The 13,127-nt window shown below is 31.8% G+C and overlaps 1 protein-coding gene across 2 annotated transcripts; it reads left to right on the top strand.

Moving 5' to 3' along the window:
- The first annotated feature begins 1,572 nt into the window (after window positions 1-1,572).
- LOC146930963 (putative E3 ubiquitin-protein ligase ARI1) lies at window positions 1,573-6,193 on the top strand. 2 transcript variants are annotated; one of them, XM_085702456.1, is made up of 7 exons: window positions 1,573-1,872; window positions 2,623-2,655; window positions 2,753-3,029; window positions 3,476-3,959; window positions 4,197-4,757; window positions 4,840-4,976; window positions 5,663-6,193. In XM_085702456.1, the coding sequence occupies exons 1-7, from the start codon at window positions 1,732-1,734 to the stop codon at window positions 5,779-5,781; spliced, it is 1,752 nt and encodes a 583-aa protein (XP_085558582.1). In that variant the 5' UTR covers window positions 1,573-1,731; the 3' UTR covers window positions 5,782-6,193. The 2 variants fall into 2 exon arrangements, with proteins under 2 accessions (XP_085558582.1, XP_085558583.1); XM_085702457.1 differs by having other exon boundaries at window positions 5,594-6,193.
- Window positions 6,194-13,127: the final 6,934 nt, after the last annotated feature.

The raw sequence follows: 13,127 nt of genomic DNA, 5'->3' as shown, positions 1-13,127 counted from the left end.
CATGTATTTTTTTTTCAAGGAATGTATTCTTAAATTCATTAAACAACCTAGCAACACATCATTACATACAAGTGTAAAAATATATTTTTTTTTTTATATTTCTTGTTGGTCAAATAGTTTCGTGGATAGTCTCACACTAAAAATATAGAGAAGTGAAAAATCTGGGATTTGAACCTCTGCATATCAATGTCCATAGAGCTACCAACTAAACTACATTTTTTATATTTTTTGAAACTCTACATTTTTTATATTAAAATTACATACAAATTAAACTAAAATAATTGTAAATATTCTATAAGAAAACTCAAAAATAAAATCTTAATTTAAAAAAAAAACTTTAAGCCTATAAGAATTCAACAAAACTTTTCTAAAAATCACAATCATCTTATCCGGAAAGAATAGTTTTAGGGGAAAAAAAAAGGAATTTGATCTAAGGTGATTAAATGGTGTTTGACAAGTTTGAGTTAAAAGTTTAAATGGTGGGGTACTTCTAAAAGATAGTCAAATAAAAGATTTTAAGGTGAATGAATTGTAACTTTGAGACATTAGAAGTCATCTTTTATAAGTGAGAAACCAAAGATACTCAGTAAATGTTGAAGAATCCTTGGGTCGACAAGTATAGACGATGAGGTTTGTAACCATCAAACATTGTGCTTTAAATATATGCGAGGAGGCGTTACAAATCAAGGGAATATGAGGATTTGCTCGGTGTAATAGGGCCGAAGTATATTTTAGGTCTTACATCTATTGGCTTGTGAAGCAGACTATGAATGGTCGATAGACCAAAATGGGAGTTTGGGTCTCGTTAGAAGTTTAGGTGGACGAGGACAACCTTTTGAGTACCGCTCTTCTCATAACATTTTTTTGCTCATTCCCAACAAAATAGTCTAGCGCGAGTTAACTCACGCGTGAGTATTTTGCGTTGGGAATGAGCAAAAAATGTTGTGAGAAAAGAGGTACTTCAACCTTTTAAGCATTGAAGATCATAAACCTCTCATTTTCTCTCATCATCATCTTTTATTTTTATTTTTATAGTAGACGTAATGTCAAATAATCATTGAATTATCAATTTTTTTATCTATAGATAGACTTAATGTCAAATAACCATTGAAACTCACACACATAAGTGGGTGGACGTGATCCAAACCTCGACCACAGCGTCCATCTTAACAAATGAAGTAATTAATCAGCTGAGCCAAGTATTATTGATTCATTTCTTTTAATAATAGATAAGACAAATTACTAATAAAAATTTCATATATAATTAATTACTGTTAATATTATGGGTCTTGTTAACCAGTGCCCCCGGGGCACTAGTTAAGGAACTAAAAGTAGAAAGAAAAGTCAAGTTTTGCATTGAAAAAGACACTTTTTTAACTTTCAAAAAGTAGAATACACAATTTCCAAGAAGATAAAATCTTCTTTTATAATTCCTTGGCAATAGTTAACATTTTCCTAATATTATTTTCTGAATTAATTTTTTTTATTACTTAGTCATAATATTTGTGATATATAAATATTATTATAATTGTGTTAAGTATAAGAAAGCAAAACAAAGCAAAGGGAGAGAGTATGTGCTGTGTTGTGTGTGTGTGGTAAGGTAATAACCTTCCCTTCACTTTTGTCGTCGGAATTTTCGTTCTTTCCTTTTACCGATCACACCCCCTCGATCCAATCCAAATAATATAAACCCTAATCTACCTTCTTCTGATCAATTCACTATTCAAATCGATGGACGACGATTACGCTTCCACCGATGAAGATTATCAATACTCCGATCAAGACGTCGAAGAAGAAGATTCCGTCGGTGAATTCTACGAAAACGACGACGATTCTATTCAGTTGCCCTCTTCTATTGCTCCCGCTGCTCAGGTTCCTTCCTTCAACCTTTTCATTTTCATTCAAACCTTTTTTTTTTTTTTATTCGATGATTTATTTACATGTGATTTTGTGTTTCTGTGACTGTATTTTTTTTTTAATGTTATCGTTGTTGTTTGTGTTTTTTTATTTATTGATTAAAATTTGGAACTTTGGAATTGATTTGGTTATTTTTTTTTTGTTGAGTTTCTGGATTGTTTTGTATCGTCGTTTTTGGGTGAAAATCCGTCAATTTAATAGCTAAACTATTTGAGAATCTGTCAATTTAGCCCTAAGTATATGAAATTGACGGGGACTTCATGTTATATTTACGTAGTTTAGAGTCTAAATTGAAGTGAGAGTGATGGTTTAGAGACTAAATTGATGGTTTATTCTTGCTCAATTTATTGAAGGAATTTGAGATTGAAATGCTTCTTTTTTGTGTTTATTTAGTCTATGGTTATATATTTTATTGGTATATGATAGAGTAGTATTACGTCGTTTGATCCATGTAGATGACTTCACTTAGTGGGATAAGGCTTGGTTGTTGTTTGTTGTTATTGTATGATTTTATTGAAGGAATTTGAAATTGAAATGTTTCTGTTATCATGGTTGCAACTTTTTCGTGGTTTATAGTCTATGGTGATCCAACTTCTAGTGGTTAATATTATATTTATATTTACTACGTTTTTATGTGAAGTTGAATCGTTTGGGTCCTTTCTATGCACTGACATTTTTTCTGCTGAACTGTTTTGACACTTGCAGGTGATTACGAAGGAATCACTGATAGTTGCACAGGTAATATGAGAAGAAATTGAACTTCAAGTGTTTTTGTTGTTTTAGATGAATTTTTTTGTTTTGTTTTACTGAGATTCCTATGTGTATTCATATACAGAAGGAGGACTTGCGCAGAGTGATGGACATGCTTTCTGTAAGACAAGAACATGCACGCATAATGCTTATTTATCATCGTTGGGATGTGGAAAAATTGTTTGAAGTTTATGTAGAAAAAGGGAAGGCATTTATGTTTGCTCAGGCTGGTGTTAGTGTGGATGAATATCATGACTCTGGCTCGCTGGATAGTGCTATAGTAATGTGTGAAATTTGCATGGACGACATTCCTAGTGATGAAGCAACAAGAATGGACTGTGGTCACTGCTTTTGCAATACCTGTTAGTGTTTTTTTTTTTTTTTATTCTGTCATTCTTGCCCTTATTTTTTCTTCTTCAAAATTTCATCGGTAAAAATTACAATTGAATTCTTAATGTTACATGATGGCGTATTGTCATGTTAGTGGGTAACATTAAGAATGGCGTGTCTTACTATAGCTGTGCGTGTCTTGCTATCGCTGTGCGTGTCCACAAAATCAATGGACCGCACATAAATAGTGGTGGGTCTTACTATAGCTGTGCGTGTCTTAACTATTGTAACATGATGTCATCTTAGTAGTTAACATAAGAAGATTCATATAACCAATCAAGGTTTTCAAGCGTTAGCCGGATGACATGGCCTATTTTTTTATTTATTTATTTTTTTGATCGGTAATGATCTGCCTTTTTTTTACACCCTCATGAAAGACTGGAAAAATTACATTAACTTTGGCCGCCTATTTTTACAGGTTGGACACAGCATTTCTTTGTCAAGGTAAACGAGGGTCAAAGTAAACGCATCAGATGCATGGCTCACAAATGCAATTCGATTTGTGATGAAGCTGTCGTAAGAACTTTACTTGGTAGAAAGCACCCTGATATGGCAGAGAAGTATGAACGCTTTCTTCTTGAATCCTACATTGAAGACAATAAGAGAGTTAAATGGTGTCCGAGCACGCCACATTGTGGGAATGCAATTCGTGTTGGGGGTGATGATGACTTGTGTGAGGTAGAATGTTCATGTGGTGAACAATTTTGTTTTAAATGCTTGTCAGAAGCACACTCCCCCTGTTCGTGTTTGATGTGGGAGCTCTGGGAAAAGAAGTGTCGAGATGAATCAGAAACTGTTAATTGGATAACTGTTCATACAAAATCCTGTCCAAAGTGCCACAAACCGGTGGAGAAAAATGGTGGTTGTAATTTGGTTAGCTGTATTTGCGGCCAAGCATTTTGGTGAGTATTCCTTCTTGCATTATATATTCTCATCCAACTTGTTCCCGGTCATTATACTTTTCCATGAAATAATTTATGTTTCTTGGTTATATATAGATTAATTTAATTTTATGGTGTAGTTTGATCCATGTTGCCGTAAAGGCTTGGTTGTTGTTGTTGTTGTATGTACATTAATATGGATCAGGTGCTGTCTGCAACTTGTGTTTCCAGTAATAATTTTGCCCATTTTCTGTACAGTTGGTTGTGTGGTGGAGCTACTGGCCGTGATCATACTTGGTCAAGTATAGCTGGTCACAGCTGTGGTCGCTACAAAGATCAAGAGAAATCAGCTGAGCGGGCAAAGAGGGATCTCTATAGGTACATGCATTATCATAACCGGTATAAAGCTCACACAGACTCCTTTAAGCTTGAAAGTAAACTGAAAGATATCATACAAGGGAAAATTTCTATTACAGAAGAAAAACATTCTGGACGAAAAAAAACTGAACTCAATGATTATAGCTGGGTAAATAATGGACTCTTGAGACTTTTCAGATCTAGACGCGTCCTTTCATATTCATATGCGTTTGCGTTTTATATGTTTGGAGATGAGCTTTTTAAAGAACAAATGTCAGAAGCTGAAAGGGAAATGAAACAGAACTTATTTGAGGATCAACAGCAGCAGTTAGAGGCAAATGTTGAAAAACTCTCTAAGATTTTGGAGGAGCCTTTCGACACCTTTAAATATGCTAAACTTATGGAGATAAGGATGCAGATAATAACTCTGTCTGCACTCATTGATGATCTTTGTAAAAAAATGTAAGTGTTGTGCTTTAGATGAGGTTTTAGTACGTATCTGACATTTGAGATTGATGATTGTGAATTCTTATATTGAATGCAGGTATGAGTGCATCGACAATGATTTATTGGATTCTATTAATCTCGGTAGTGTCCACAGTATAGCACCATATAAATCAAAGGGCATAGAGAAAGCTTCAGAGCTTCCAGTTTGTTGGAGCAATAAAGCTGACAATACGGGTAAATGTCTATTGTTGGATTTGGTTTGAATATTGAGCTGAACCGCAACTCCCTCGTATTATTCCGTTGCTTCTCTCTTTATGCTGAAATTTTGAGTGTACTAAGCATTCTTCTGACCTGTTATCAGTAACTAATTGGGTTATATGGTATAAACTGTAGTACATCAGTAGTCATTGCTATGTCTCAACATGTACACTTTGTGGTCATGTTGGAGTCTCGATATATAGACTAAGATAACTCTGTTAACACATGAAGCACTCTCCATGATTAATTTTCCATTACTTGTATTGTGCATATATGTGGGAGATCATAGTTGTATGGGGATCGGTTAGTTTTGGTTATTAACCTTGATTTCACCCTGATTTTAATAAAACCACTGTTAATTGGGATGGATTTAATTTTCATGATTGAATTGTGTATGGATATGAATGAATATATTGCATCGTGGTGCTTATTGAAACTCATTATTTGCTTTATTTGTTGTTATTGTTTTAAGTTTAACTTTTTTCTTCAAAAGAGTTGTTGTAACATGAAAAAGTGGTGCCAAATTAATTTATATCTTGAGCTTTCTTATCGTGTTATTATGTCATGAATGTTCTTATATATGTTTTCTTCAGTTTGACTTTGTGGATGCTCAGAAATGTTACTGAGTGAAAAGGATTCTTGTATATATGCTGCAAGCGTAGGTGTAACAGCAGAGCTTAATCAGTCAGAAGAGAGTGGATGTTCTTCTCGTAAGCGTGCCAGAGAAGAAGGTGGCTTTTTTGATCTAAACTTGCCAGCTGAAGTTGTAGACAGAAATTGACTTTGAAGGAGACTTTATATACATCATACAGGCGTACAGGTCTAACATAAATTGCTTTGCTGCTTTTGATGGGATGAATCAACCATTTTGGATTTCACATTCATGCAGTTTACCCCCCATTTGCTTCTCAACTATGTCTCTCCGAGATATGTTTCCAAAGGACTTCCATGTTCCTCATCTCCTACATCGTCTGCCTTTTTTGCTTGTACATAGCCTTGGGGCATTTATTTACCAGTAGATTATATAAATGTCTACTGGGGTTTCTAGAGGACAATTTTTAGGATAAGTTTTTATTTCTATCTTACTATGGAGTTCAAGTGAAGGTAACTTCGCCAATTTTTCTTTTTTTGGTAACTTTGACATAATAATTTTCATTTTTTTTGGACTCAATGATATTTCTTTTCTAAACAAATAGCAGTAATCTATATAATATATATACACAATGACTCAGAGACATGGGTGATCCTAATGGAGGAAAACTTATTGTGATTTTTACAAAATTTCAGAGGACGAGTTGGTTTCAGAATAAAGCAAATAACTATAGCATATTTTAGAGTGATGAATGATTATATGTAACCAGATGATAGCATCTCACATGGTATCATTATAAAGTGACAATTAATATTTTCTTCTAGGATAATAGAAGTATTAGTTTTTATCACAATGAAAAATATTGAGATAACGCTGTACCATCTTATCCAGATTGTATTGTAGATAGAGTACACAATTTTGCACAATTTTATGTGGTTAGTTGAAGGCAAAACAAGTATACACTGTGGAAAACAGATTGCTAAAGTAACCTGAGTGAGTTCCAATTTTTCATTTTGTAGGACCAAATTGAAACTTCATTGTAATCTTTATTTGGCTTCTGTCCTAGTAAGTTGAAAGCCGCCGTGTCAAAGACAGAATTTTGTTTGTCCATGTTTTGTTTAGTGTCCCAACTGTCCTTACTTACATCTAAGTTTTGTAACTAGATATTTTAAGGTCATTCTTGCCATGTGAAAGGATGTCCATGTGGTTTTCTGAATAATAGAAGGTTGTTTTTACTAGACATACGATTTAAAAAAATATATATATTTAAACACCCAGTTTGAATCACCGAGGGATGTAGCAATGGAGCAGGGGATTTTATTTTGACAAAAATATACCAAGGACTTAACTTCAAGATTTTCTGAAGTCCTTTCATATTTGGGATGTTTTGCATTCTTTCCAAGTTTTGCCAATCAATTTGTGCTTACAATTCCTCTAAAAACAATTGTGTTTACAAGCTACAAAGGATAGGCGAAATTTCAAAAAATAAAAAAAATGGTGATCTACATCTAGAAAATTCAATATTGAACATAAGACATCTCTATAAGGTTTTGTTTGGGAGTTAGGAGGGAAATGAATTGATAAATTTGAAGGGAAGGGGAATAATAGGATAATAAGAATCTCTCACTTTTTTCGGAGAGTATTTTTTAAGGGAATAGGATAATTTTTTGTGGGAACAATTTCTAGCGAAACCCGTGTTCATTATTTTTTTTTTTTTGTGGTGGCCGGGGTTCGAACCCCGAACCTTGCATATTTTTATGCATTGTCCATACCAACTGAGCTAAGCTCACGAGGACCCCGAGTTCATTGTTTCATATAACTTCTCCATTTTTAGCACACTAAAAAATAAAATATTAATTTAATATTTTACGAAAATTAAAATTTAAACAACACACAAAACAACAAACCTCATGTTTGTAGAAATATAAAAGCAAAATACCTTATGTCAAAAGAAAAAAAAAGAAATATAAAAGCAAAATACCTATTTAATATCTAACTGATATATAAAGCTAATTTAATTTTAAAAAAATTGAAAATGAAAAGAGTAACAAGAAATTAAATAGAGAAACTTGGTAAAGGGAGAAGACTAGCTTTGTATTAACAAAGAATTTTACCAGATGCAAACAATTTTTTGTTGTTTATTATAGTTTTCCATCATCGGAGGTAATCATATTCAAGACGTGTTGAACACTAAATATAGATACTCTTTCAACCAAAATTCAAATCTTAATTTGCCCTATAGTCAAAATCTAGGCCCTTTAATCAAACTCAACTATCTTTGATGGTGCAAACATATTTTAAAGTGGGGGATATTATTTTAGGAAATTAAACTTCAAAGCTATTTTTTATCTTGTTGGAGCAAGTGCATCCTCTAAGACATACATCCGCCACATATTGTCCTAACAAGTTAATATTTCTGCATCATCACCAATGTGTATTAATTATAAGGTCTTCATGATAGGCAATTTTTTGGCATGAATTTTCTTCTTGCAGCAACATTTAGGTTTCCAATTTCTGTTACAGGTTTCCATGCCTTTTGTCTCTCTCAATCTCACACACAAGGGCAGGAAAACACTCTCAGTCTTAGCCAATCTCAATGAAAAGATACTGTTTTTCTTGTTTTGCTTTGTTGAAAGAAACTTCGGTTACTTTCTGACAATCTTATATAAAATGTTACCAACTCCAACATGCATGCATTGGTTGCATATACTATGAAAGGTGCAATAAATTGTTCATGATACACTCTTTAAAAAAAACTATTACCTGTATAAGATTCTTCTCAAAAATGTCCTTATTAATCTCCGTGCATGTTCCAAACTACTATAAAGACTAGTTGGTGCTAGGTGCTTAATTATTTTCTTCTACAATTATTTTATTTTATTTTATTTAGTTATATTTGACCTTCTAATAATTTTTAAATGCTAAGAAGATATCTATGCCCTAATCTCTTTTTAAACTAATAATATTAGCTATATTTGCACTAATTTTGAGGTTTAGAAATTAGTAGAATTTTTGTTGGTTTTGGATTATAAAATGAAACAGTTTTCCTAAGCATTGGTAGAGTTGTGTGTGCTAATAATATATTTATATTAAAGCCACAAGTATGTCTGTCAGTTTGCTTTGAAAAATTGATATATAGTAATTGTTTTGGTCGATGAGAGAGGTTAATTTCTAGTTAATTAGTATAGTAATTGTTTTTGTGTTGATCAGTGTCAGTCTCATAGGGGGAAATTTGAATCATTTTTGATGGTTTCTAATTATTAGAAGCCCAAGGTAGCAAAATACTATAATATAAATGCATTGGTTCAGGTTCTCCAGGTTGAACCATGGCACAAGTCAAACCGGAAATTATCAAAACCATAATGTATATACTCCCATATTAATACTTGGAAAGTTGCAAGAGCCACAATTGGTTTTTATACATGTCTTTCCTTTTACAAATTTATATGACATCTTTTCAAGTCCAAAATGTTTTATTTCCTTCATTTATTTATAGTCAAGGGTAAAGTGTTAATTCATGTCTGATTTCACTTATATGGAATAAAAAAGTTGTTTTAGAATAATAAAATTAAATTTTACATGTTGAAGTATTCTCAAGCTGAATTGTCTTGCCTTCCAAATAAAAGTTGGGATTTTAGCCTAACTTTTATATACGAGAGGGAGGAAGAAATTGTTATCAACATGGATCAAATCATGAACCTAACCTTCTTCTTAAACTTCTTCAACGTCCCGTATATTTAAATGTATTTGCTTTTGCATAGAATATTCACTTCCTACGTCAAACATTGGATTTCATGTCTCAATTAAGAGGAATCATGAAAATAATAGGCTAATAATCTCGATTGATTCCTTTTTCAAATGTTGCGCAAGCTCTTCCGACGTGCCATAAATGACCTACGAATAGAAAGAATCATAGAATAACATGAGAATTTGACATTTGTTAAAACACAAAGCTATATCGATAAAATTAAGTCATTTAAAATCAATTTTCACACGTAGAACCATGCTGTCCATGCATACAATGAAGAGTAAAATCTGCCAATGCAAAATGTGTACATAGAGTATTAATTAGGCCGACATGCAAATATGTACCTGTTTTTGTAACTACATAGAGACATTATTTAATGCTCTTCCCTACGTGTTTACTGTATATCACCCTATCAAATAAAAAAGGCATGGTACTTTTTCCCAACCAAAGTCATTGACAATGCATATGTTGGTTGTATCCAAATTTCCCTTTGAAATGAAATTAAAAATAAAAAAAACATCCCACCTAAACCAGTCATTTCATATCAAAACATATTCTGCTTCTTCCTTTGACGATAAACTTTCAGCCCTTTTGAGGCTCTCTTTGCTTTTTAAGTGCGTCTACCCTTTTTATTCCAATTGACTCTCATTGTATTTTCTTCTTCAAATCTTCCTGGATATGTAGTTAGCGTTGGTGAACTAAAGAACATAGACGAAGATCTAATCATGGTGTTTAATGTTCAAACCCTAGTTAGGAATCAACATATACTAATTTACTAATAACTCTAATCACTTTTAAAGAAATTTTAATTTCTATTTATTCATTGCTTTCAAAGTTCAATGCAATGTTAATTATTTATTTTGTTAATGATGCTCTAAAGAATGTACTTCTTGCGGTGAAAGAAATATGTAAAATTAATAGTTAAGAGTATTATAGTTTGGAAAAAAACACAATTTCATCTCAACATTTTTTATGACTCATATTGATTTTTGTGTGTCTAAATAACACACATGTAATTATTATGATTTATGCATATCTCTTTGACTGTGTTTTTTTTCCGGGGATATCTCTTTGACTGTTGTTTATAGATTATAATTATAAGGGAGTTTTTACGGTACACCCTTAAATTAAGGTGTACTGATACACCTGTTTCATAAATCAATAAGTTAACGATAATTTTTATGTAATAAAGAGATATTTATCGACTTTTATATTTTAGAAAATATTATCCCATAAAAAAAAAGCATCATTTCATTCTTTATAAGAATTATACTAAATTTTTTAACATTTTATTGAAAAAATAATCAATATTCACTATTATGAGTAATAAAAATTTTAAAAAAATTGAATTTTGCTTTGCCGACACTTTAGATAAATAAAATATAATTATTATAATTATAAATGATAGAAAATATTTTTTTTCTAAAGAAAACAAATCATTATCTTATACATTTAAATACACGGGTGTACCGGTACACTCAAAATTTTCGAGTGTACCGTAGAAATTGCCTAATTATAATTGTTGTTTACACGGCATGTGACTGATTAGACTAAATACCATGATCTGTAAAAGTTGAAACATGAGTTTTTTCAAGTGAAACAGTTAAGAGTGGGTGATAAAGCTAGTAGCAAACGGTTTCACCTTCTTCTATTCTAATTCTAGATAGTCTAATTTAGTTGGTAAATTTGTTTACCTTGTTGGGCTTCTTCTAGACCTTTTTACTGACTGAAATAAAAGGTAAAATTGTTTATTTTGTATAAATTATTATTTTTTAATGGATTTTGTATAATTATTAAGAGGCATGTTTTAATTTGGTCACCTAAAAAAAGACTTTTTTTTTATTGGCATCATCTGAAACTCACATTAGACTTTGATCCATCCATATATATATATAGGTGATGAAAATCTTCCAATACACTATCTATCTAATTTACAATAATAGTATTTTGACTTAATTTTAGAGAAATCAAACTCCTTGTCACTTGGACCAACTATAAGAATGGGTATTCTACGTTGAGATAATAAAGAGATTATCTTGTTAAAACCATATTTTAGACTTCATTAACGAAGTTAAAGGAAAAAAAAGTAAAAAATGACTTGATAAATTTTCAAGAAGACTTCACTTTTACCATTTTAAACCAAAGCATGGTAAAATGATTTGTGAAATGCATTACTTGGAAAGAAAATCAAGTGCACGAGTGGATGACTGTGTGCATTATTAAGGTCCATTCTCCAATAAACTGCTAATCACCACTCTGTATTTTTGTCACTTTGTTCCATACTAAACTAGTTACAAACCCGTGCTTCGCACGGGGTTCAGCTACTTTTTTGACAAAATATTATATCGGAATGATAAATCGCGAAATGATAGATAATTATAAACCATAATACAATATTTAGAGTATTCATGCATTACGGGTTACAAAATGAAATATCCAAAATGGCTTGATCACGAAAACATATGAAAACATATTTAGTCAGCAGTAGAAACACTTTTCTATTAATAATTGATATCTATCTATAAACCAATGAAACCCTATTACCAAAGCTTTAACGTATACCAATGAAAACCCTATTACCTGATTTATATCATATTGTCTTCCAGCTTCAACGAAGGTCGCATAATCCAAATATTTGTGATGCATGGTCTAAAGTATGGGGTTCAGTAACGTATTTTGTAAAGAGATTGTTCTAAAGGAAAAATGAGTAAATTAAGGGAGATAGCCGCAATTTTTTTTAGAGATTTTTGTCGTTTATAAATATGAAAATCAAGCAAGCATATTTAGCAATTATGAGTAAGAAGATTTCTGCAGCTTGGAGAGATGTACAAATTACGGAACATTTCTATTCTTAGTAAATTTGAGAACGAATGTCGCGTGCTTCGCAATTGTTATTTATCTTATGTTCATAATAGTAGGATGCCCAGATGATTTAGTAGACATTGAAATTTTTATGCAAGTGAGCACTCTTTTTTTAATGGATTCACTAATCAAAACTTTCAAGAATAAACCTATCATCCACAAAATATATACTACATAATGCAAAATAATAAAATAGAATTAACTTGAATCAATTAGCATTAAACCCTTATTTTCCACATATGCTGCAAAGTTGAGGGGGTTGCATATAAATAGGAATCATATCACTCAATATCAAATCCGATAATTGCAATGTATTTATAATCATAATTTCCATGGGCATGACAAATTATTATGCCACAATTGCCAAAAGAATATAAGCTGCCAAAAGGACAAACTCTATGAAGAGAAACAAATAAAGGTAGTGAGACATTCAGATTGCCAAAAGAAGTAACTTATGAAGAGAAAAAATACAAAGTGCTATCGGATCATAACAAACATGAGTCTAAGTTGTTGTTGTGTGAGGCGTTAAGATTTGCAAGTCTTAATACAATTGGAGTTAAAAATGAAAAAGTCATTTCCACTTCTCAATTCAATCAATCTACATCACAAAATACAGAGAGACAAATTTGGTTATGTCACAAAGATGTAGAACAAATATCTCAAAAAATAGTAGAATAAAAATGAAAGAGAAAGAAGGTAAAAATACCTCAACAAAAATAGAAGAAAAAGAAGAGCAATTATAATGCACTGTGATGCACATGCACCAGCTTATTTGTGAATCGTAACACATAAAAATGAGTTAGGAGTGACTTATTAGAAGTTAATTTTCTAGATCTAGGACACAACATTAACAGTAAAAGAGTATGAGAGAAACATGTATATCTCAACATCATGAAAAGTGATTTAATGTATATTAGTCCTGGTC

Source organism: Medicago sativa, chromosome 4 (genome assembly GCF_051527215.1).
Source record: "Medicago sativa cultivar Bolivia chromosome 4, Bolivia_mono, whole genome shotgun sequence".
Taxonomy (NCBI): Eukaryota; Viridiplantae; Streptophyta; class Magnoliopsida; order Fabales; family Fabaceae; genus Medicago; species Medicago sativa.
Note: the sequence above shows the minus strand (reverse complement) of the source record. Positions and strands in the feature narration are given on the sequence as shown.